General features: G+C 38.3%; 1 protein-coding gene across 1 annotated transcript in view; it reads left to right on the plus strand.

Annotated features, from left to right (window-relative positions):
• The window catches only part of LOC114331468 (mRNA export factor Gle1), a 41,741-nt gene extending 17,530 nt beyond the window's left edge, over positions 1-24,211 (plus strand). The window contains exons 3-4 of the mRNA XM_050642911.1: positions 2,826-3,102; positions 23,983-24,211. Of these exons, the coding sequence (XP_050498868.1) occupies positions 2,826-3,102; positions 23,983-24,064 (359 nt within the window). The 3' untranslated portion in view covers positions 24,065-24,211. The remainder of the gene's footprint in view (positions 1-2,825; positions 3,103-23,982) is intronic.
• The last annotated feature ends 416 nt before the right edge of the window (positions 24,212-24,627 follow it).

Genomic DNA, 24,627 nt, shown 5'->3' on the forward strand with positions numbered 1-24,627 from the left:
CGAAGAAGTACAATATGAAAATATCAACAGCTAAGACAAAATCCCTGGTAGTGTCAAGGGAACCCATAAGATGCAAATTAGTTATTAACAACGAACTAATTGAACAAGTCTCGAGATTCCAATATCTGGGAGTCGAAATATGTAGTTATGGAAATGCTAAAGAGAGCGTCCGAAAGCAAGCAAATAAAGCCAATTACATGTCAGGATGTCTGAGGGATGTCATCTGGAGAAACAAAGATATGAGGCTGGAAATGAAAGTATGCATATACAAATCATGTGTAAGACCGATCATGACGTACGCCATAGAAACAAGATACTCGTATAACATAGAAACCAAGAGGATACTGAGAACATCAGAAATGAGAACGTTGAGGTCAATTACTGGGAAAACACTGAGATACAGAATACCGAACGACAGAATAAGAGATCTCTGTAACATACAAGATATAGTACGGTGAGGAAAACAGAGACGACGAGAGTTAAATCAACATGTGATGAGAATGGACAGTGAGAGAATAGCCCGTATAGCCAGGGATTCAAAGCCAACACGCAAGAGACCAATAAGAAGGCCCTTTAAAAGGTGGCGAGATAGCTGGCAGTCAACGTCACAGCTACGAATACAAGCTCAAAATCGGTTAAGAACAGGCCAAGAGGCCTTATATACGAAGAAGAAGAAAGTAGACTATGATAAATTAAAAATTTAATTATTGTCAAATTGTCAACAGTCAAAAAGTGTCTGGTATGTGGTAAAAATTAGTAGATTTATAATTTAAGTCCGATTTTTTTTTGTGGAAATAGAACGCGCTACAAGGACTTTGACCCGCGATGAGTGTACTCAAGTAGTTACCTTAGCGAAGGATTTAGCTACCATGCTATCGGCTCCTTATATTGGTAACAATTTTATGCTAATACACGATACTGCAAGACCTCACGCTGCACGAACTGTAACCGAAGATTTACAACAAGTAAATCTGCAGACTTTTGAATTGGCTACCGTATAGTCCAGATCTTAACCCAATCGAACAGTTGTGGGACATAATTGGCAGAAGACTACGACAGCGTTTGCCACCTCCTATTATAGAACCTTACAAAAGGTACAAACAGTAGCTCTCGAGATTTGGAATGATATTGTCCAAGACCAAATAGCAAACCTGATTTGTAATATAACAGGACATATATATCTCTTTTATTATAGAACATAAGCGAATGAATCAGAAAAAAAATGTTAAGAAAGTCTAAGGCTACAATTGAGTTTTAATTTCAACATTTTATAAATGATAGTATATTCCACAGGGTGTCCCGAACTTTTAGAAAAAAAACTCAGTATGATTGGTACACCCGGTAATCCCGGTATACAATGACAACTTACGTGTCTATCAACAGTATTATTATAGGGATATTGTTAAAGAATAAAGCTATAACATATTAAAAAAATCACTCAAATCGGACAAGAGGTTTAGGAAATCCGAGACATCAAAAATGTCCCATTTTTAAGGTGGTGCGTTAATTTTTTTGCTTAATGTAGATTCCGAATTTTCTATTCATTACTGGCTTCGGGGTGCTTTCAATCCTATAGGAGTTGATTTGATCAGTTTTTCTGAAAAATATAGTGCGACACATTTTTTTAAGGTAAAACTAGATATAAATTCAGAATTTTCTGCATATTATTGACTGGGTTCGGGGTGGTTTCAACCCTATAGGTGTTGATTAAAATTAATCACAATTAAATAAATTAAATTAAATAAACTTTAATAAAATCAAATAAAAAAAATTAAATTAAATTGAATAAAATTAAATAAAAATCAATAAATCAGATTAAATAAATATAATTAAGGGGGTAGGCGCAAAATCTTGGCCCAATGCTATTTAAATGCATTCATTTTTTTTCGAATCCTGAGAAAACTGATAAGTATTTTTGAAAAATTTAAACGCAGAATGAAAGATTACATTATTACCGAGGGTGGATAGTCCCTGAAAACTTCTATAATGTTTATTTTAATAAGTTACGGGGTAAAAAAAAGAGAAAATTTAGTGTGATTTAAAAAAGTATTTATTAGTTTTCTCAAGCTTCGAAAAAATGAATGCATTTGTATAGCATTGGGCCAAGATTTTGCGCTTACCTTAAATAAAATTGAATAAACGAAATAAAATTAAATAAAATGATATAAAATTAAATAAAATAAATCAAATATCGAAACGAATTGGATCGAATCAAATATAATTGAATCTATAAGAAGTAATCACTTTTGTCGGCACTCCGCAAGTGTCACACTCTTTTTTTTTCAATTCAAATGGGATCTCTCTTTCTCCCTTTTTAGTGGTATTATTTAATTTTTTGACCATAGCTTTCAAGATGGCCAAAGCGCTCAGCTAGGAATAAATAAATTTTACACACTAAAAATATTTTTCTTTTCCCAGTCATTCAGATAAGAAGATTGTTAGAGAGATCAAAAATACTATTTTGTTTATTACAAGCTATATTTTTTATTACTACTAGAAGAAAGATTTAAAAATATGAAAATTTAAAATGTACATCGCAAAAGAAATTAAAGAAAATTAAGCAGAAACACTGTACCACTGCATTGACACTAAGTAAATGAAATATTGAAAAAAATATATAAATGAGAACATGTGTTTTCCCTGCATCATAGAAATATTCATCATTATAATTTAAACTGCTTATATATTTTAATTTGCTTTAAGAAACTCATTAAACGAGTGTACATAAATGCCAATGTACGTAGTACCATTTACGGCTTCGATCGAGTGTAATGTTATTAGTATATTCTTAATAATATATATTTTTTAAGATTATTATATTTTAGGTGTCATGCGTCTTTATTCAGCAATTATGATTGTTAAGCCTAAAAGAGGATATACTAATATTTATAATATTCAAAATGGTTGGAAATGGTTAACATCAACGTTAAAATTAGAACCGGAAGTAGACATCACTGCAACTTTAGTACACACCTTCTTAGAAACTGCTGGCTTCGAAATGGAGGCTTGTTACGGAAAAATATTTAAAAAATTATTACAAATTATAATGGGCCAGTTTTTACCAAGTTGTAAACAGAAATGTACTGGAGGCGCACTGACCAGGTAATTTTATAAAATATTATATGATTATTCATAACGCTTATAAAATATAAAACACACCGGGCGGGTCATAAGAACCTTCATATTTTACTTTTTTCAACTTGTCTTAAGTGAAATGTCTTTAATATTTCCTATCATTCCATAATATTGTTACAACTTCTTTAAAATACTTTATTCAACTCAAACAGGATTACAGTAACTTTTACACAATGACAACTTTTAACTTCAAATACTGAAATACAACTGAACTATAGAATGTCAAACACATAATGTTTATATAGTTTTCTGACGTTCTAGATGTCACCAGACATTTCTGGGTTATTCCATGACATCCAGAATATTCTCGTACGTGACTACTTCTTCTTTCACGTCGAGGGACTTTTTCTATGTAGGAACAATCTACGGAACTGTCATAACACTGCTCCCTCCTTTATAGTTATTCGCCTCGAATAACTGGTCTATCAGGGTCTGGTTGAAGCCAACAGGGTGGATCAGTTCCATGATATGGGGCTAATCTCTCAATGTGAACTACCTTGGGTTTACTTCTCGCTGAAAACTGGATGCGGTAGACCAGATCATTTATTTTCTTTAAGACGGTGTACGGGCCTTCCCAGTTTCGTTGAAGTTTCGGACAAAGTCCTTTCTTGCGTGTGGGATTGTATAGCCATACTGGATCACCTCTTTCGAAAGTTGTCCCTGTAGCTTGCACATCGAACCTGGACTTGGCTTTATCACTTTGAAGCTTCAAACTTTTACGAGCAAATTCGTGGACTTTTTCCAGTTTTTCTCTTAAGCTTTCTAGGTACGTCAGGGATGAAGGTTCTTCTTCACAGGTAGGCAATTTTCCGAAAATAAGATCTTGAGGAAGCTTCATTTCTCTTCCGGTGATCATCATTGATGGAGAATAACCGGTTGCTTCATGTTCAGAACTTCTGTAGGCTAACAGGAATAGAGGTATTAGGGTATCCCAATCTTTTTGATTATCAGCAACAAACATTGAGAGGTATTGACAAATAGTTCTATTATGTCTTTCGATCATTCCGTCTGATTGTGGGTGGAGAGGCGTAGTTCGAGTTTTCTTAATACCCAAGATTTTCATTAATTCTTGCCATAATTCGGATTCAAAATTTCGTCCCTGATCAGAATTCAACTCTAAAGGAACTCCATGTCTTGATACGACATGTGTTATGAATGCTTCTGCTACAGTCGTCGCTTCTTGATTAGGAAGAGGTGCAATTTCAGGCCATTTTGAAAAATAATCCATTGCAACCATTAAGTACTTGTTACCTCTCTCTGTCGTTGGAAGTGGACCGAGAATATCAACTGCAAGTCGTTCAAAAGGCTCTCCGGAAAGATATTGTGCCATTTTACCACGACTTCTTGTTCTAGGGCCTTTTCTACCGTTACACAAGTCGCATTTCTTACACCATTCTTCTACATCTCGGCGACAATTGATCCAATAAAATCTGTCTCGAATCCTGGCCAGTGTTCTTTTTACTCCAAAATGTCCTCCAGACAGGCTGCTATGAAGATCTTCCAACACACTTTTAATGTGTGATTTTGGCAGTACCACCTGTTGAACTATACGTACTCCATCGGAACTTTCCCACTTCCGATATAACAAACCATTCGAAAGATGCAAGGATTCCCATTGAGCCCAGTACGCCTTTATAGTTCGACTGTATTTAGATATTTCCTGCCAAAGAGGTCTTACTCCATTTTTAAGCCAATCTCGTATAACTCTTAAGTCGTTATCTTTCTTTTGACTCTTCTTAATGTTTTCCAGAGAAATCTGGTCATTATCTTCTTGCTGTTCAACTGTGGTCATCCGCAGACTAACTTCTTCGGTTACATTCTCTTTTTGTGCTAGCTGACGTTGGCTTTGAACTTGTAATTCATTTAGTGCATTTTGGTATTCTTGAAATTGTTTATTTAACACATTCTTCTCTTTCATCAGTTTTTGACATTCGTTTTCCAGATTGGACTGTGTAGTTTTTGCATTATTTTGAATTACCTTACACTCTTCTTGCAATATTGTCACCTGTTCTCTTAATCTTTCTATTTTATTTTTACTAATCGCTAGTTGTTCCTTCAAATGGCTAACTTCAAGTTCCAGTGTATTTTCTTCCTTTCTATGGTCAGTTGTAGGAAATCTGTTTCTTAGTGACCATCTACCATCATTTCTAGTGAGACTTTGCGACAGGCTTCTGGATGTCGAACTAGGCGACCTTCTGATCTCATTCTCGTATTCTTCTTTTCGTGCTTGGGATCGGCTTCTGCAATTGGATTTTAGATGTCCCATTCTTCCGCAGTTAAAACATCTTCTGTTTTCATTTCGAGGTTTTTGTTGGATATTTTGTAGTAAGCTTAATATCTGGGATAAAACTAGTTGTTCATTATCTGTGGTAGTGACTTGCTTATTTTCTGTAAATCTTATTTCTTTTAATTGTGGAAGAGATCTAGAAATATTTTTCGCCGCTTCGTACTCCTGAGCTGAGATTAGTGCTTTATCTAGCGTTTTGTGGTATTGTAATCGCAGAGCCTGTTGCATTTCGATATCATGCAGTCCATCTATGAAAGCCTGTATACCGATTTGTTCCAGAAAATCTCTCGGTGCCTGAGGATATGCCAAATGTAATAATCTTTTAATATCGGCTTCAAATTCTTGTAGGCTCTCGTTATGTTTTTGATACCGAACTTTAAGCTGACTTTGAAAAACCTGCTTCAGATGTTGTTGGCCATATCTTGTTTCTAAAGCTTGAACAAGTGAGTCATAACTAGGTGAATCCTGAGGAAGAAATTGAAGGACGGTTGCTGCCTGGCCTCGAAGCGACACCACCAAGGAAGCTGCCATTTCTCTCTCAGTCCAGCCATTTGCTCTTGCTGCAGCTTCAAATTGGAAACGATACGTTTCCCATGCTGTTTGGCCATCGAAGGTGGGTGGTTTCAAAACTTTGCTATTTCTGATTGTGCCTGATTCAAGAAGATTTAGGGGATGTGAAGATGAAGGGGCTGTTTCAGATTCGACATTCGTTACTGAAACAATACGAGATAAAGAAGCTTGGGTATCAATTTTTCGTTCTAACATAACTATTTGTCTTTCTAAACTAGATTTTAAATTATCTTGTTGTTGCTTTAAATCATTTTGTTGCTGTTCTAGTTTATTATCTAAATAGTTTTGTTTTTCTTCTAATGTGTCAATTCTACTATTAATTTGACTTACCTCTAATGTAAAATTTTCTTGAATTTGTGACAAACTATTTATTATTTCTACCTCTACTTGTCTACGCCTCTCCTCCTCTTCTTGCCTACGTTTCTCTTCATTTTCTTTCTCTGCTTGCCTACGTTTCTCTTTCAACTCTTCCATTTTTAAAAACCATTCTGGTGGTCCGGATGTATCCATTTCTTTCTCGAATTTAGTAGATCTTGTATTGACCATATACAAATTACTTAATGTCTTCTTATCCCACCGCTGTCACCAATGTTACAACTTCTTTAAAATACTTTATTCAACTCAAACAGGATTACAGTAACTTTTACACAATGACAACTTTTAACTTCAAATACTGAAATACAACTGAACTATAGAATGTCAAACACATAATGTTTATATAGTTTTCTGACGTTCTAGATGTCACCAGACATTTCTGGGTTATTCCATGACATCCAGAATATTCTCGTACGTGACTACTTCTTCTTTCACGTCGAGGGACTTTTTCTATGTAGGAACAATCTACGGAACTGTCATAACAATATGTTCTAATATATGGAATAAGAATAAATGGAGAGCTTTTGAACCAGTTGAGATATGCAGACGATATAGTCCTGACAACAAATAAGAAGGAAAAGTTACAGAAAATGGTTGAGGAACTAGATAGAAAAGCGATAGAGGTAGATCTAGAGATGAACTATAGTAAAACCAAGACTGTGACAAACCAAGAAGACAAATTAGAAATAGTAGTCAACCAGAATAAATTTGAGCAGGTAGCAGAATACAAATAGCTAGGACAGATAAAGCTGAACAGGGACAACCAAACAGAAGAAATAAAAATAAGAACTAGATTAGCATGGGCATCATTTGGTAAACTTTTTATTTTCTAGAAAATAAAAAGTACTCTCAATATATGCGAACGAAAGTATTCAACCAATGCATATTACCAGTAGTCTAAGAGCTAGTGAACCCTCCGACTAACGGTCGTCCTGTAAGGCTAGAAATTTGTCTAGTGATAATTCATAGCACACCAAGGCTAAAAACCATGACCTGGCAGGCATCAGCCGTGCACGTGTATCTACCAGGTGAATCGAAAAGTGCAAATTTAGGGGGTAAAATAAACTTTCTCCTGTAAAGTTCAAATTTAAGTATGTGTAACAGAATAGGTCTTTGGTGATTTTTCTCTTAGGTTAATAGTTTTTGTTATATAAGCGATTAAAATTTTTGAAAATTGCGAAATCGGCCATTTTTAACACTAAATCGGACATTTAACTAAAAATTTCAATGTTGCCAAGGTAGGTAGATATTCTTTAAACATTGATTGAGGAATCCCGAAGAGTTTTTTGCAATACAGTATCGAAAACCCCTTTGTTTTTTAATTGCTAATCAAGCAGGCGCGACACTTTAGTATAAGTGAGAACCTTTGAGTTTTGCATAAATTCATTATCTCGAGAAAGGGCAAATTTAAAGAGAAATCCTCAGACAGGTCGATTTTTATTCTTAAATTAGGACTTATTGGCATATATATATATATATATATATATATATATATATATATATATATATATATATATATATATATATATATATATATATATATATATATATAATACTAGTGACGTCATCCGTCTGGGCGTGATGACGTAGCTCATTTGGAAGGTTATTTAATTAAGGACATTAACATAATTATTTATGCGGGTGTACAAAAAAATTTTTTTTATTAAATTAATTTAGACAAAATGAAGAAAAAAATTGTTTGTACACCCTGTATAAATAATTATGTTAAGGTTTATATTACTGAATAGATAATTAAATAACCTTTCAAATGAGCAATCACACAACCCCTACTCTCTGATGACGTCACTAGTATTATATACATGCCAAAAAGTCCTAATTTAAAAATAAAAATCGACCTGTCTGAGGATTTTTCTTCAAATTTGCCCATTCTCGAGATAATGAATTTATGCAAACTCAAACGTCCTCATTTATACTACAGTGTCGCGCCCGCTTGATTAGCAATTAAAAAACAAACGGGTTTTCGATATTGTATTGCAAAAAACTCTTCGGGATCTCATCAATCAATGTTTAAAGAATGTCTACCTACCTTGCCAACATTGAAATTTTTAGTTAAATGTCCGATTTAGGGTTAAAAATGGCCGATTTCGCGATTTTCAAAATTTTTAATCGCTTATATAACAAAAACTATTAACCTAAGAGAAAAGTCACTAAAGACCTTTTCTGTTTGGAATGATTCAAAAAACCTAAAAAAACTTTGTTCGATGCAAACAAGATAATCTTAGAAAAAACCCCTAATCTTTCCCCTCGCCTGGCAAGGTCTTATGCTCTTCAGAATCGCCTGTCATTGTACACATTTCTTCTAAATGACTTTTTTTTTTTTTTTTTTTTTTCCCTTCCGGAAGCCGTCCGTGCATGCACCCCGGTGGCACTGCAGCTTTTCAGCTTATTGTGCTTCCTTCCATTTGTTCTCATGACACCCAATCCAATAATGCAGTGCCCTTTACTAGCCTGTAAAGGTCCATTGGGTTAGTGCCATACACTGTCGGACTTGGTTTGCAGTCTCCATATATTGCTTGTCTCTTACGATCCAGCGCCTCGCAATCGCACAATAAATGTCTGACTGTCTCGATCTCTCTATTGCATAGTCTGCAGCTGAGATCTCCGTTATATAGTCCTATCGTGTGTAGGTGTCCTTTTACTGGAAAGTGTCCAGTTAAGAAACCTGTAATAATTTTGAGCTGATTCCTGTTCATTTTGAACAGTTCTTCAGCTCTTTTTGCGCATGTCTGAGGTATAAATCTCTTCGCATGCTTTTGCGTGGGAATTTCTTCCCAGTATTCTTTGTGCTGTCTTCGTATCCAGCCTCTTAATCGGTCTCTGATTGTGCTTTTGGGCACTCCCAGTGCCGGTTCTGGACCGAAGTATCCTGTTGCTGATCCTCGTCTAGCAAGTTCGTCAGCTTTTTCATTACCAGCGATCCCTTGATGTCCAGGCACCCAAATGAGTTTTACCTCATTATGTTCCGCCAGGGTGTCAAGTTCTTCGCGGCATTCCCATACAAGCCTTGAGGTTATCCTTGGGTTCTTTAAAGCCCTCAAGGCCGCTTGGCTGTCTGAACAGATATTGATTCTCTTATTATTATAAGTCCTCAATCTGTTTATCCGTGCACAGTGCAGGATTGCATATACCTCCGCCTGAAATACAGAGGTATATTCTCCTAGTGGGATGGAACCGTTATAGTTCCTATCCTCACTATATACTCCTGATCCCGAACCATCTTCTGTCTTGGACCCATCTGTATACCAGGTGTGGCCCTCATACTTCAGATGTCTGCCAGGATCTTCCCATACCTCTCTGGAGTGTATTTCCACCTGAAAAGGTATTTCCATTTTATATTTGGGGATACAATGGTCTGTTATCATCTCCCATATTGGATCCCCGCATATATCATTGATGCTGCAGTGTCCTTTGCCCACTGCAATTTTGCTTTGATTACCCTGCAGTCTATGTAACCCCATCCTTGCCTCGCCCTTCACTGTGATGTGTAAGGGAGGAAGGTCTAGTAAGGCTTCCATTGCTGCAGTTGGTGTGCCTCTCATTGCTCCTGTTATGCTGAGACAGACAAGCCTTTGTATCTTGCCTAACTTCTCTATAGCATTTCTCTGTTGCACCTTTGGCCACCAGACCAATGCTGCATACGTTATTGTGGGCTTTACCATCATGTTGTATATCCAATACATCATGTCCGGTTTAAGTCCCCATGTTCTGCCATGTGTGCGTCTGGTCACCATTAAAGTGGCCATCGCTCTTTTGGTTATTCGTTCCAGGTGTTGATTCCAGGTAAGCCTTGAGTCTATTATGACTCCGAGATATTTTACCTCCCTCTCCACCTTTAGGGAGATCCCCATGAGATTCACAGGTCCTATTCCCTCTAATTTTGTCCTTCTGGTGAAGGCTACTATTTTGGATTTGTGAGGGCTTACGGACAATCCTACCTCACTTGTCCATTTTGATACTACATTCAGGGCCTGTTGCATGTTATCCCTGACAGTTGTATTGAACTTGCCCTGAGCCAGAATGACAAAATCATCTGCATAGCCCAGGACATTATATTTTTTCCTGTTGAGCGTTCCAATCAGTCCGTCCATAACCAGATTCCACACTAACGGAGATAATACACCTCCCTGTGGGCATCCTCTGGCAACCCGTGCTGACATGGTCTCGCCCATCAGTGTCGAATATACCACGCGGCTTTTAAGCATGCATTCTATCCACCTGCAGCTTATTTCATCCACTCCTTTCAGCCGGATAGCCTTTGTGATTGCATCGAATGAGGTGTTGTTGAAGGCTCCCTCTATGTCGAGAAAGGCTCCCAACATCACCTCTTTGTTTTCCAGAACATACTCCACCCTCCGTACTAGATGGTGCAGTGCTGTTTCTGTTGATACACCTGGCCTATATGCATATTGGTCTTGTTCTATTGGTCTTTCAACCAATATTCCATCCCTAATATGTCTATCTACCAGTTTTTCCAATGTCTTTAGTACAAAGGACATCAGACTTATTGGTCTAAGGGACTTCGCAGTCATACGTCCACCCTTACCAGGCTTAGGTATGAATGCTACCCTTGTCGACCTCCAAGCAACTGGTACATACCCCAGCGCAATACTTGCACGAAGTATTGTACACATTTGCTTGTACATTGCTTCTGTACCTTTTTGCAAAAGTACAGGATAAATCCCGTCCGTTCCCGGTGATTTATATGGTTTAAATGAACTTACTGCCCATTTTATTTTGTCTGGTGTCACCATCTCTTTTGCAGCTCTCCAGCTTCCCCTATTTCCATATTTCATGGTAACTGGTCCTTCTTGCTGTAGAACTTCTGGTGTCATCATTCTGGTGACCGACCCAGGGAAGTGAACATTGAAGAGTTCCCTCAGCGTCTCTTCACTGGTCTGTGTGTAATCGCCTGACTCCATTTGGAGCGTGGCGATATTGCTCTTAGGTTCTTTCGAGAGAACCTTTTGGAGTCTAGCCACTACTGCAGTCTGTTCTATCTCCTCGCAGTGCTTCCTCCATGATTCTCTTTTGGCTTTCCGTAGAGCCTTGTTATATTCAGTCAGAGCTTTGCGATATTCGCTCCACTCGCCTGATCTCTTGGCAGAATTGAATTCTTTTCTCGCATCTCTCCTTCTTTTAGCAAGTTCATTGTTCCACCAGGGCACTTTCCTGTTGGAGCTCCTCACTGTTACGGGACAGTTATCTTTATATGCTTCTATGACAATATCCTGAAATTGTTCAGTAGCCATATCTAGCTCTATTGTGTTCCTTATCCTCTTTATAGCCCCACGAAAACTATATGTCAGGTCTTCTTGATACGCTTCCCAATCAGTTTTCCTGGGGTTTCGATAAGTCTCTGTTTCGTGCTCATAGCCCGTTATTTCAAAGTATATCTGTCTGTGGTCTGAGAAACTCGCCTCATCAGACACATGCCAGTTCCTAACGATGCTGCTTGCAAATGCAGTCGCCATCGTTATATCGATAACCTCCTTCCTATTAGCAGTCACAAAGGTAGGTTTGTTGCCTACATTTAGTATGTCTAAATTATATTCCATAATAAATTGTAGTAAGTGCTCACCTCTTTCGTTGTTTCCGGTGCTCCCCCCAGCTGATGTGATGTGAGTTGGAGTCACAACCGATGATTATCTGTGATCCTTTGCCTCTGCAGTCTCTCATCAGCTCCTCCAATTCCCTTGGTGGTGGTGGGTTAGGATCATCATAGGGCAGATAGGCTGATCCGAGTATTATCTCCTTCATCCTACCTCCCTCTGTAACTTTTAGTATTACTGCTGTTAGATCCCTAGAACAGAAATTAGTTAACGGCAGTACCTTAATGTTGCTTTTAGCTATTATGCAGGTTCTTGGTACTTCAGCGGATCTACTGTAAATCAGTTCTCCACTTATTCCTGAGAGACCTTTTATTTTACCCTGGTTTACCCAGGGTTCTTGGATGAGAGCAACATCAAACCTTTCCATCGCCACAGCAAGTTCTGCCGAAGCTGCCTTACTGTGTTGAAGGTTGGCTTGGATCACTCTCACCTTTGTCATCTCCATCTGTCTCCCGCACGATCTTGAATGCTACCCTTCCCATCCTATAAAAGGCCTTGAGTTGGGTCTGCTTCAAAGCCCTAAAGGAGACCTTGTCGATCGAGTACGCAAGGATTTCTCCTTGCCCCTCGACCTTCTGGCTTTTCAGTGTCCAGTCTGTCGTATTGAGCCCTGCATTCTGCTTGCCCAAGCGACTCCTGAACACTTTTTCGCTTATGCCGGTCTCAGGCACGTGCACAAGCACAATCGGTCTTCTCAAGTCCTTGGATTCGATCAACTTCAAATCCGCCGACTCCCAGAGATCCCGAAGCTCTCGTACCGTCCCCTCCAGCCAAGATTTGGTAGGCTCATTCGCGCAGTGGATCCACAGAATCCCCGCGCTGAATGTTTCTTAGGAACTGCAGTGGATTCTGACTTCCGCCGGGTGCCTTATCCACTGCCTCTTCCAGTTTTGTTCGAACCAGTTCTGCTTGTTCCTGGTTCAGTTTTACCTCAGGATGACGTCTGTCTACCACCGCCATCCTCAGTTTGTCTGTCACTTCGCCGTAAGTGCCAGTCTGCGTTTTACTGCCCCTTACCTCTTTAGCGCTAGCAACTGTGCCAGTCTGCGTATTACCGCTCCTGGTCGCGTTGTTAGCTGCTTGTTTCGTAATTCCCTTCGGTCTTTTGGCCTCGGGGTTTTTTGTTGGGGTCGAGTTGTCAGACCGGGTCCTTTTCACTCCCGTGGTCTGGTCACTTTTCCCCTTTTGGCCTTTGGTCTTATGTGGGTTCTCTTTAACCCACGTCCCAGCAGCTATTTTTTCGGCTTTCTTAAGCCTCCGTTTTTGAGCCCCAGATAGCTTTTTTGTCCCGAGACTTAGTTTCTCGAGGCTTGTCTCTAGCTGGTCAGCTTCAATACCTCTCTCCTCGGCATGGTCTGCTGTTTCCACAGCTCCCTTGTCCGTGTGTTCTATATGGTCTGCTGCTCCCGCAGCTTCCATTCTTGTTTCTTCGGAGAGGTCGCCCATTTCTGAGTCCCTCTCCGCTTGTTTAATGTTTCTCTTTGGTTCCACGATTGTTCCCACGAGTAGGGTCGAAATAAATGTCGAGTACGGCAGTGCGCCCTTACCGCACCAAGGCTATATTCCCCTAGAGTTCGCCATCTCTCTAGGGCATCGCTTCAGATACACTTTACTCCCTGTACCATGCATCCCGTTGGCACGATGGTGTTACACCTTAGGATTGGGAGGATGGATCATTTGGCGTTACCCAGGGTGCACCACGTGGAGGCGATCCAACGCTACACCCCTCTAAATGACTTACTCAAACACATACTTAAATTTAAACTTTACAGGAGAAAGTTTATTTTACCTCCTAAATTTGCACTTTTCGATTCACCTGGTAGATACAAGTGCACGGCTGATTCCTGCCAGGTCATGGTTTTTAGCCTCGGTGTGATATGAATTATCACTAGACAAATTTTTAGCCTTACAGGACGACCGTTAGTCGGAGGGTTCACTAGCTCTTAGACTACAGTTATCACATATGGCTCACAAACATGGACTTTCACAAAGGAGAACATCAACAGGATATCCAAAACACAAAGAGAAATGAAAAGACAGATACTGGGTATCGGTCTTAAGGACAGGAAAATAAACTCATGGATCAGAGAAAAAACAAAGGTGAACGATGTATCAAGACATGTTGCAAAACTTAAATGGAACTTCGCCGACCACATTCTGCGGCTAAAAGATGAAATATGGAATAAGCAAATTCTACATTGGCGACCATGGGAACAGAAAAGAAAAAGAGGAAAACCACAATGAAAAGGACGGACGACCTTAAGAGAACGGCAGGAAAGTACTGGATGCAGATCGCCCAGAATAGAGACCAATGGAGATTAATAGGGGAGGCCTATGCCCAGGAATGGGCGTTTAAGGTTGATTAGATAGATATATTTATTTACTATCAGCCTCTCTTGGCTAACTCTTGTTTTTTCCGACCTGGAATGGCTATTCGATTTCCGAGCACAGACGGGTCACTATATTTCTTCCACTACACTCCTTATGAAGGCACCGGGATATCACCTAGACTCTAACTTTCCCAAGAAACAACAGCTCCGAGAGTGGGCTGTCCTTAAATGAAGTAGAGTACTAAGAATCTCCCGATCAGCTAAAAGTATGAATACATTTTCTAAAGAATCAAAAATAGGTACATGAAATGTAAGAAGCATGTACAAACCAGGAAAGGTTCACAACACCATAAAATAAATGAAGCAGCTGAATGTAAGGATCCTTCGAATAAGTGAAATGAGTGGACAGGAGTCCACAATTCTGTAAAGTACGTTAGGTAGGTATAGTGCCTTTTTATATGATAATCATAGTTATTCTGGTGCATCATAATGTGACACTATTTAGTCCGCTCACGAATTGGCCTATTTCTTCCCGAAGCTTCTCGGCGTTACGAGCCTCGACCATGAAATTCGAGACGACCGCTGCCGAAGTATATATAGAACCGAGATTCGAGCACAGGCCAGTCATTCATTCATCGAAGCGCGTCGCATAATTTATTGTATTCGAATCGAAGATATGAAATGTATTTATTAGTTATCGGAATTATTATGTTTAGTTAATTAAATCATAAATTTGAGTTTGTAAATAAATTAGATGTGTTAGTTGTTGTTATTTGTAATTATTAAAATAAATAAGTGATGTAAATAAAATAATATAAGTAAGTCTTCCTTTATTTAAATTAAACTTAGTGCCTAAAGATATAAATAAATAAAATAGTAGAGTCAATCGCGTAACAAATGGTGCAGAAGTAGGGATACTTGAAATAAATAAAATTAATTCGCGTAAATACAGTGTGGAATCTTTAAAAATAAATAAAATATAAATCGTAATAAATAAAGTGAGTGATCATGTCTACCTTGTGTAAGCTAAAAATTGCAGACCTGAGACTTGAATTGGAAGAAAGGGATCTGAGTTCTACTGGGAAAAAGGCTGATCTAGTCGAACGTCTAAAGAACGCTCTTCAGGAAGAGGGTCAAGATCCAGAAACCTATTTGTTTGAAGACAATCATGCTGCTTTGATTTTGTCAATTACATCGTTAGAGAACAAAGTTTCGACAGACATTACGTCGTTGGAGACCAAAGTTCCTAGTGAAATCTCCCAAGTTTCCTCGGATGTTTTGAAAGTTTCGACAGACATTACATCGTTAGAGAGCAAAGTTTCTAGTGAAATTTCCCAAGTTTCCTCGGATGTTTCGAAAGTTTCCTCCGATGTTTCTAAAGTTTCGACAGACATTATATCGTTAGAAAAGAAAGTTTCTAGTGAAATTTCGAAAGTTTCGGGTGATATTTCATCCCTTGAAAGCAAGATGACTAACGAGATCTCTAAAGTCACTTCGGATTTTGACGACAAGATATCGTCCATAAAATCTACTTTTGAAGAAAAGATCAAGGAAATAGAAAAGAAAATGGAGGAAAAGGAGAAAGTAGACAAAGGGATGGAATCCATCTTAACAGACATTAAAGATGATGAAACCAAATACAAATTGGAGCCACGGTCGATAGTTGAAGGGAGTGTAGGTCATGCTCGTGTTAAGGTGCCAAATTTCGACGGAAAGTCATCATGGAACAACTACATGAAACAGTTCGAATCGGCGGCCAGAGCGAACGGATGGTCCGAAAAAGAAAAAGCTGTAAACCTCACTATTGCTCTTCGAGGCGACGCTTTGGATGTCCTCCAGACCATAGCCGTAGAGGAGACAGATGACTTCGAGCAGCTTAAAAAGAGACTGAATATGCGATACGGGCACGAACATTTAGAGCATGTCTATCAGTCGCAGTTTAAAAATCGAAGACAAAAGAAAGATGAAGCTCTTCAAGAATACGAGGTCGATATTGCCAGGTTGGTACGATATGCATATCCAACAGCTCCCGAAGACATGATGGAAAAGTTGGCTGTTCAAACATTTATTGATGGCCTTCGTGATCATGAAATGCAAAGAACACTGCGATTAGCTCGTCACAAGACGCTGGTCGATGTCTTGTCTGCCGCCCTCGAATACGAATCAGCTACCCAGGCCTCTGGTGGGTACAGTAAAGTGAGGACTGTGAAAGAGGAACAGGATGAGGACAAACTTGACCAGCTTGTTAATATGATGAAAGCCATTGCATCCAAGAAAACGAAGACCATAAGGTGCTGGAACTGTGGGGAAATGGGACACGTACGGAGTTCATGTAAGTACCCTAGGTACAATAACAATCAAGAGACTCACCAGCAGGAAAACTAGAACGGGTCGGCCTTAGGGGGGCAGCTTCGACCCGCAACTTTTTTAAAGACCCTCTCATACTAATAGCTTCTTTGAAATGTCGTGAAGATAGTGTATATGTGGATGGAGAAATAAATGGTAAAAAGTATACATTGTTGGTGGATACCGGAGCGACCAGGACCATTATACGACCGACAGTTTTAAACAGCCGTAAGAAACTCTTACCAACGAGGTTGCGACTGCGGACTGCCACAGGTGAAAACGCCAACACCCATGGAGAAATCCAGATACAATTAGGGATTGGAGCAGAAAAGTTCGTCCATACTGTCATAGTTGCAGACATCGAAGAAGATGTTATATTAGGAATGAACGTAATGAATTTGCATGGATTTCAATTGGATTTTAAGAATAGGGTAATCAAAGTTGGCAACGAGGAGGTATTTCTTCATCCACATGATGACAGAACTGTGCTAGCAGCCATTAAAGAAGATACAGTTGTGCCTGCGAGGAGTGAAACGATCATCGTAGCGCGGCTACAGGGAATTGTAGAAGAAGGAACGCCTGTTATGATGGAGCCATGGAACCACGACGAGGAGGTTGGCCGAGGAATCATAATTGGAAAGGAATTGGTTACTTCTGCTAAAGAAATTCCCATGAGATTGATTAATGTTAATGACTACCCAGTGACCATCAAGAAGGAGACAAAAGTAGGAACTTGTGTACCCGTGACGTCCATAATCCGTCAGACGACAACATCAGATAATTCCAACGATAAGTTTGACCAAATGGTTGCAGTTGTAGGCCAATCTCTAAATCAAATGGAAAAAAGGAAATTAAGGGAATTTCTTAGGCACTATCGTGACATATTCGTACCGAAAGGAGGAAAGACAGGAAGAACGACAGTTGTCAAACATAAAATTGACACTGGTACCGCTAGGCCAATTCGTCAATCAGCTCGACGACTACCACAGGCGAAGAGAGAGGAAGCTGAAAGGATTGTTCAAGAAATGAAGAAAGACGGGGTGATAGAAACTTCTACGAGCCCATGGGTCTCTCCGGTGGTCCTGGTCAAGAAGAAAGATGGAACTACGAGGTTCTGTGTGGACTACCGTTTGTTGAACAATGTTACCAAGAAAGATAGTTATCCTCTGCCTCGGATCGCCGACACGTAGAAATGGATCCAGTGGACAAAGAGAAGACGGCCTTTACGACAGGATCTGGATTATGGGAATTCAACGTTATGCCGTTTGGACTCTGTAACGCTCCTGCGACATTTGAGAGGCTTATGGAAAATGTGTTGAGAGGGTTATCTTGGAAAACGTGCCTGGTGTATTTAGACGACATAATCGTTTTGGGAGAGACGTTTGAAGACCACCTGAAGAATTTAGAAGACGTTTTTAATCGACTTAAAGCTGCCCAGTTAATGTTAAATCCCAAGAAATGCCAGTTATTTCAAAGTAAAGTCAATTATTTAGGTCATATAGTCAGCAAAGAAGGAGTGGCCGTGGATAAAGGAAAAATCGATTCCATTAAGGAATGGCCTGAACCAACTGATAAACATCAAGTGAGAAGTTTTCTGGGACTATGTACATACTACCGGAGATTCATTAAGAAGTTTGCAGATATTGCTAAGCCATTAACGCGACTTACAGAGGAAGCAAGGGATTATTGCTGGGATGGAGACTGCCAAACGGCCTTTGAAACTTTGAAGAGGCATTTAATTACAGCGCCAATATTAGGGTATCCACTGCCAGAAGGAGAGTTCATCTTAGATACGGATGCAAGCAATGTGGGAATTGGAGGAGTGCTGTCGCAGATCCAAGGAGGACAGGAAGGAGTCCTTGGTAATTTTAGTAAAGTGCTTTCAAAACCTGAACGAAATTATTGCGTCACGAGAAGAGAACTTCTAGCAGTAGTAAAATCAGTGGAACACTTCTATCAATACCTCTACGGAAGGAAGTTTCTAATCCGAACCGACCATGCCGCCCTTAAATGGTTAATGCAGTTTAAGAATCCAGAGGGTCAGATAGCCAGATGGATTGAACGACTTCAAGAATATGATTTCAAGATCGAGCATCGGGCCGGAGTTAGCCACAGGAACGCTGATTCTCTATCTAGAAGACCGTGTCTAGCAGAATGTTCCCATTGCAACAAAACAGAGTCAAAGGAAGCAGCAGTACTAAGAACAACAGTGGTCAACGACGAGTGGACGCCTACCAAGATCAAGGAAGAACAAGAAAAAGATCCAGTTTTACAGAAGATTCGAAAATGGAAAGAAGAAAATCGTCGACCATCTTGGCAAGAAATATCAAGCCTAGGCTCAGTAGTTAAGACGTATTGGGCCCAGTGGGACTCATTTATCCTGGAAGACAGCTTGCTTAAACGTGTAATAGAAAATGATGATGGTTCAGTGAGGAGAACACAAGATGGTGATTCCAAAGAGCAGAGTAGCCGAAGTACTCCGTCAGTTACACGACAGTCCATCAGGAGGGCATTTTGGTGTAAAGACCCTTCAGAGAATTCGGGAACGATTTTATTGGATGAATAGTTCTGACGATGTGAAGGACTGGTGTAAGAAATGTACTACCTGTGCTACAAGTAACGGACCCTACCGGAAAAGAAAGGCTCCTATGAGACAGTACAATGTTGGAAGTCCGTTTGAAAGAATAGCTTTGGATATTGCCGGGCCATTTCCAGAAAGTGACAATGGATGCAAATACATGTTGGTGGTAATGGATTACTTCACGAAGTGGGTGGAGATCTACGCAATTCCAGACCAGAAGGCCGCCACTATTGCAGATGTGTTAATCAAAGACTGCATCAGCCGATTCGGAGTGCCTCTGGAGATCCATAGTGACCAAGGAAGGAACTTTGAGAGCGATCTATTTCAAGGAATCTGTGATAAACTAGGCATGAAGAAGACAAGAACCACGGCCTATCACCCGCAATCGGATGGAATGGTGGAGCGTATGAATAGGACAGTCGGCAAGTATTTGACAAAGATGGTGTCCATTCATCAACGAGACTGGGACCAGTACCTTCCGTTCTTCGCAATGGCCTATAGATCTGCTGTTAATGAATCAACTGGCCAAACACCAGCAAAAGTCCTATTTGGACGTGAGATGCGTCTACCCTGTGATCTAGAGTTTGGATGTCGACCTGGAGAAGATGTTGCTGGTGAGGATTACGTGAATGAATTAAGAAGAAGAATGGACGATATACATGAGTTGGTCCGTTCTAATCTTCAGATCGCTAGCGACCGAATGAAGAAACGATACGATACCCAAGCCGAGAAGGGATGTTTCAGGGAGAACGACAAAGTCTGGCTTTATAATCCAAAGAAGCGAACAGGTTGTTCTCCCAAGTTGCAGCAGTTCTGGGAAGGTCCGTATCTCATTGTCAAGAAAATTAATGACGTTATCTACCGAATAAGCAAGATTCCTAGGGGAAAGCCGATGATAGTCCACCATAACCGGTTGGCGCCGTACGAGGGAGACCACGACGTAGATGAAGAAGTGGAAGTAAACCAAGTTCGAGAAATACCTGACCTCACGTTCGAGGAGTTCATGGGGGCCTATGGAGGTACCGGTAAAGCGAGACATGGTGTTACCAATGAAGAAAAGCGAGATCTACTCACACTTCCCGATGACTATTCACTGGCCCATACCATCCCGGCCAGTATCAAAGACGCACGAGGGTTGGCATCCGCCTTTCGAAGGAAGTTTGGTCGAGTGCAGAACTTCAATGCCAACTGCCAGCTCCTGGCAAAGCATTGAAACTCCAAGATGTATCACGTTACCTATTCTATCTGGTAACAAAAGACACTATCCGTGACCAACCTACCTACCAAGATGTATGGGATGCATTAATTCAATTGAGAGAGCACGTGTTGGAGTCCGACGTGCAAAAGTTAGCCATGCCAAAGTTAGAATGCAGCCAATTAGACTGGAGAATTATCCGAAATATGGTAGAAGAAATTTTCCAAGACACCGAGGTCCAGGTGTTAGTCTGTTGCAATCCGCATAGTTACTGGTGCGGAGAGAAGACCGTCCCCTGTCACTTTTATACAACTGGGAGTTGTAAAAGATGGTCCAGTTGCAGATACCAGCATCCAGTTCCAGTCCCGACAAGGTTCCAGGAGGAACCATCTTTTAAGGAGGGGGCAATGTGACACTATTTAGTCCGCTCACGAATTGGCCTATTTCTTCCCGAAGCTTCTCGGCGTTACGAGCCTCGACCATGGAATTCGAGACGACCGCTGCCGAAGTATATATAGAACCGAGATTCGAGCACAGGCCAGTCATTCATTCATCGAAGCGCGTCGCGTAATTTATTGTATTCGAATCGAAGATATGAAATGTATTTATTAGTTATCGGAATTATTATGTTTAGTTAATTAAATCATAAATTTGAGTTTGTAAATAAATTAGATGTGTTAGTTGGTGTTATTTGTAATTATTAAAATAAATAAGTGATGTAAATAAAATAATATCAGTAAGTCTTCCTTTATTTAAATTAAACTTAGTGCCTAAAGATATAAATAAATAAAATAGTAGAGTCAATCGCGTAACAATAATTATTATGGTTATTATTACGACCGTAAATTGTTAATTAACAATTTAATTGCTGCTAAACTATTCGTTCAATTTACACTGGCTTCTGGAAATGTAATCTACTACAAAAAAAACTTTTATATCACCAAGCTATTTAATTATTATTTATTTATACATTTATTATTATTATAGTCATAGTCATTTTATTGATCCTTTAAGACATTAAAAATGTATAGGATACGTTATTACAAAATTTAGTATAAAAAAGAACATTAATTTGTATAGTACAATATTCACAATGCAACAAAACTCACAAAACATAAAATATAATTATAAAATAACATTTTTTACAAGTGAAATATGAAGCTACTGCAGTTTCTCCTCAAGACCTTCATTTATAGAGTAATAGGATTTTTTTAAGAGTAAATCTTTAAAACATTTTTTTTTAATTTCGTGGAGAAAGCGGTATTTCTTTTACAGTTTTTGGCAAATGATTGTATAAGGTCAGTCCCATATATCTGAAACAATTTTGAAATTGCGATGTTCTATGTTTAGAAACTTGTAGAGATTCAGCACTTCTTGTATTATAATAGTGATTGTCTGAATTTACTGGATATGTATCGATTTCCTCTTTTACATAAAGTAAACATTTATAGATAGATTAAGTAAACATTTATAGATAGATTATAGGCAGTAGAAAGTTAAAATTTAATGTTTAATAAAAATTGTTTTACACGATTGTTGATAATCCAAATAAAAAATTTTACGTATAATTTTTTTGAACACTTTGTTACTATCTACCGAGTTCCCCCACAAAATTACATTATAGCACATGTGGCTGTAAGCAAGGCTTATAATAAACGTTCATTAATGCCGAGATAGGAAGTATGTCTTGAATTCTAGATATAGCATAAAAAGCTTTATTCAATTTCATGTTCACTGAATTCACTTGCTCTGACCATTTGAGATTACAATCAATGAGCACACACAAAAACTTTGTAGAGCGAGTGGAAGATAATATATTGTTTCTATCATGGATAGTTAAGATATAGTCATTGGTAGATGAGTTGTATGAGTGAAAATAAATGATTTTCGTCTTGTCAATGTTTAATATTAATCCGTTAGTATTGCACCAGCGTATAAAGCAGTCAACAACAGTATTCATTGCCATTTTTAATTCCTCGAGTGTACGTGCGCAGACTATTAACCATGTATCATCAGCAAATATTGATATTATAAGTGCCCTTATGTGATCAGGTAGGTCGTTAATAAACATTAGGAATAATAATGGTACCAGCACAGATCCCTGTGTTACTCCTTTATTTGTCGTGTACGCATCTGAGCTTGATTCTTTAATTTTCAACACTCGTCCTGTCACTTAAGAGATTTATTACCCATTCTAGAAATATCCCTCTAAAACCAACATTATATAATTTATTGCGAATAAGGGTTATGTCTAAGCAGTCAAAAGCACGTGATAGATCAAAAAATAGTCTTGTCACGTGGTTTCTACTATCTAATTCATCATAAATACGCTCAAGCAAGCTGCATTCAGCCGTGAGTTTTTTTTGGTCTAAATCCGTGTTGGAGTTAATAAATTGCTACTTCTATATAAATAATTACTTTCGCAAAATTTTAGTTGAAAATTAAAGAATTTGTTGGGAACACCCGGATTTTTCGAGGAAAATTTTCGTCGAAGGAAATCGGAAGAAAATATATCTGTACAGAATTAGATTACGGTGAATTTTTATTTGGGTATTTTTGGTGTAAAGTGTAAAATCTTCGAAGTTAGATAGCAATAATGGAAAAACACGGCTTCAGAGCGCTAATTTCTTTATAAAAAATAGCTCACTATCTGCGGACTTTGCATACCTGTATTATTAATATATATAATCACAAGATTCGATTCCAGCAATAAAATTGCTGGTAAATAAATTTTCCTTGTTTTTTCTTAATTTGCCCAGAGTATTAGCAGTAGCAGCAAGAGTAGCATGTAGAGTAGAGTAGTAGAATAGAAATAGAATAGAAATATGCTTTATTGTCACTGAAAATTTTTACAATTTTATGGACAAAGTTTACATACAGTCAAAAGAAAAATAATATCAACAACAAATAACAAATAACTACAATTTAATAAAATTAGATAAATCGTCAATATACAGTAAATAAGATATAAAACCAAAGACAAAAACAATCACTTAATTGCAAAATTTATATACATTGCAAATTGAAAATTGAACATACTTACAACAAATAAAATACAACATTAGGAATTGACAGTTTAAGCTACTGCGTATGAAACTGCGTATTCAGCAGTAACATGATACTAAACAAAATACCAGATTTTTAATAACAATTATTCAGACTATGTACAGTAGGAAAAATGAAAGATTGTCCATGATCGAACATATAAAATACGCTGTATTTTTCTGTCACCGTGTCACAAAAAAAATTGGCCAGCGCAAGTACGTGTAATACTTATATAATCTGGAATTTTAAATTATTGGCTGGCTTCGGGGTGGTTTCAACCTTACAGGGGTGATTTGTTCAATTTTATCAAAAAAAAATAGTGCGACACGTCTTTTTATGGTAAAACTAAGTATGGATTCCGAATTTGATATTATTGACTGGGTTCGGGGTGGTTTCAACCCTATAGAGAAATCGTTCAAAAAACGATAATTTATTTTATGGTATATCAATTTAGACTTTTAGACTAAATTATACTGTTATGTTTTTAGGTTAGAATTACTTTTAGAAGACTATCTGCAAAAACAAAAGTTTGAATCACCAGATGGATATTTGGGATATACATATTGGTAAATTTGAAGAGGAAGGATTCTATTTTGTGAATTAGACTGAATTGCACAACGTAATGTATGTAACTGTTATTTCAGTGAATACGTCGTCTTCTGTTTTTAAGGAGGCGACTTTTAAAAAGTATTTAGAAAAATATACATTTTTAAAATATTGCTTTTTATTTAATATGAAAGATGGTTTTAAAAACTGTATAAACTTTCCTCCCCGTTCCTTCTGTCTTAAATAAAGAACCCTTTTAGCCATCTTTTCAGTATCTTTTTTTTTTCAAGTTTTGTTAAGGTATAGAATGGTGTTCGAGAAAAAGAAATAAATTTTTGTCAAATTGTAGTCAGTGGTTCTGTATCAATGCTAGATAACCTAGTTGTTTGTATTTGACTGCATTTTTAATGCAAAATTAATTTTTTTGAAAAGAATTTTACATTGAAATTTTGATAAAGTTTATATACTACTCCAAGAAATTAACGCACCACCTTAAAAATGATGTCTCTAATTTCCTAAACCTGTTGTCCGATTTTAGTGATTTTTTTAATATGTTATGGCTTTATTCCTAACAATATTGTTGCTAA

The sequence above is a fragment of the Diabrotica virgifera genome, chromosome 2 (assembly GCF_917563875.1).
Source record: "Diabrotica virgifera virgifera chromosome 2, PGI_DIABVI_V3a".
NCBI classification, from domain to species: domain Eukaryota; kingdom Metazoa; phylum Arthropoda; class Insecta; order Coleoptera; family Chrysomelidae; genus Diabrotica; species Diabrotica virgifera.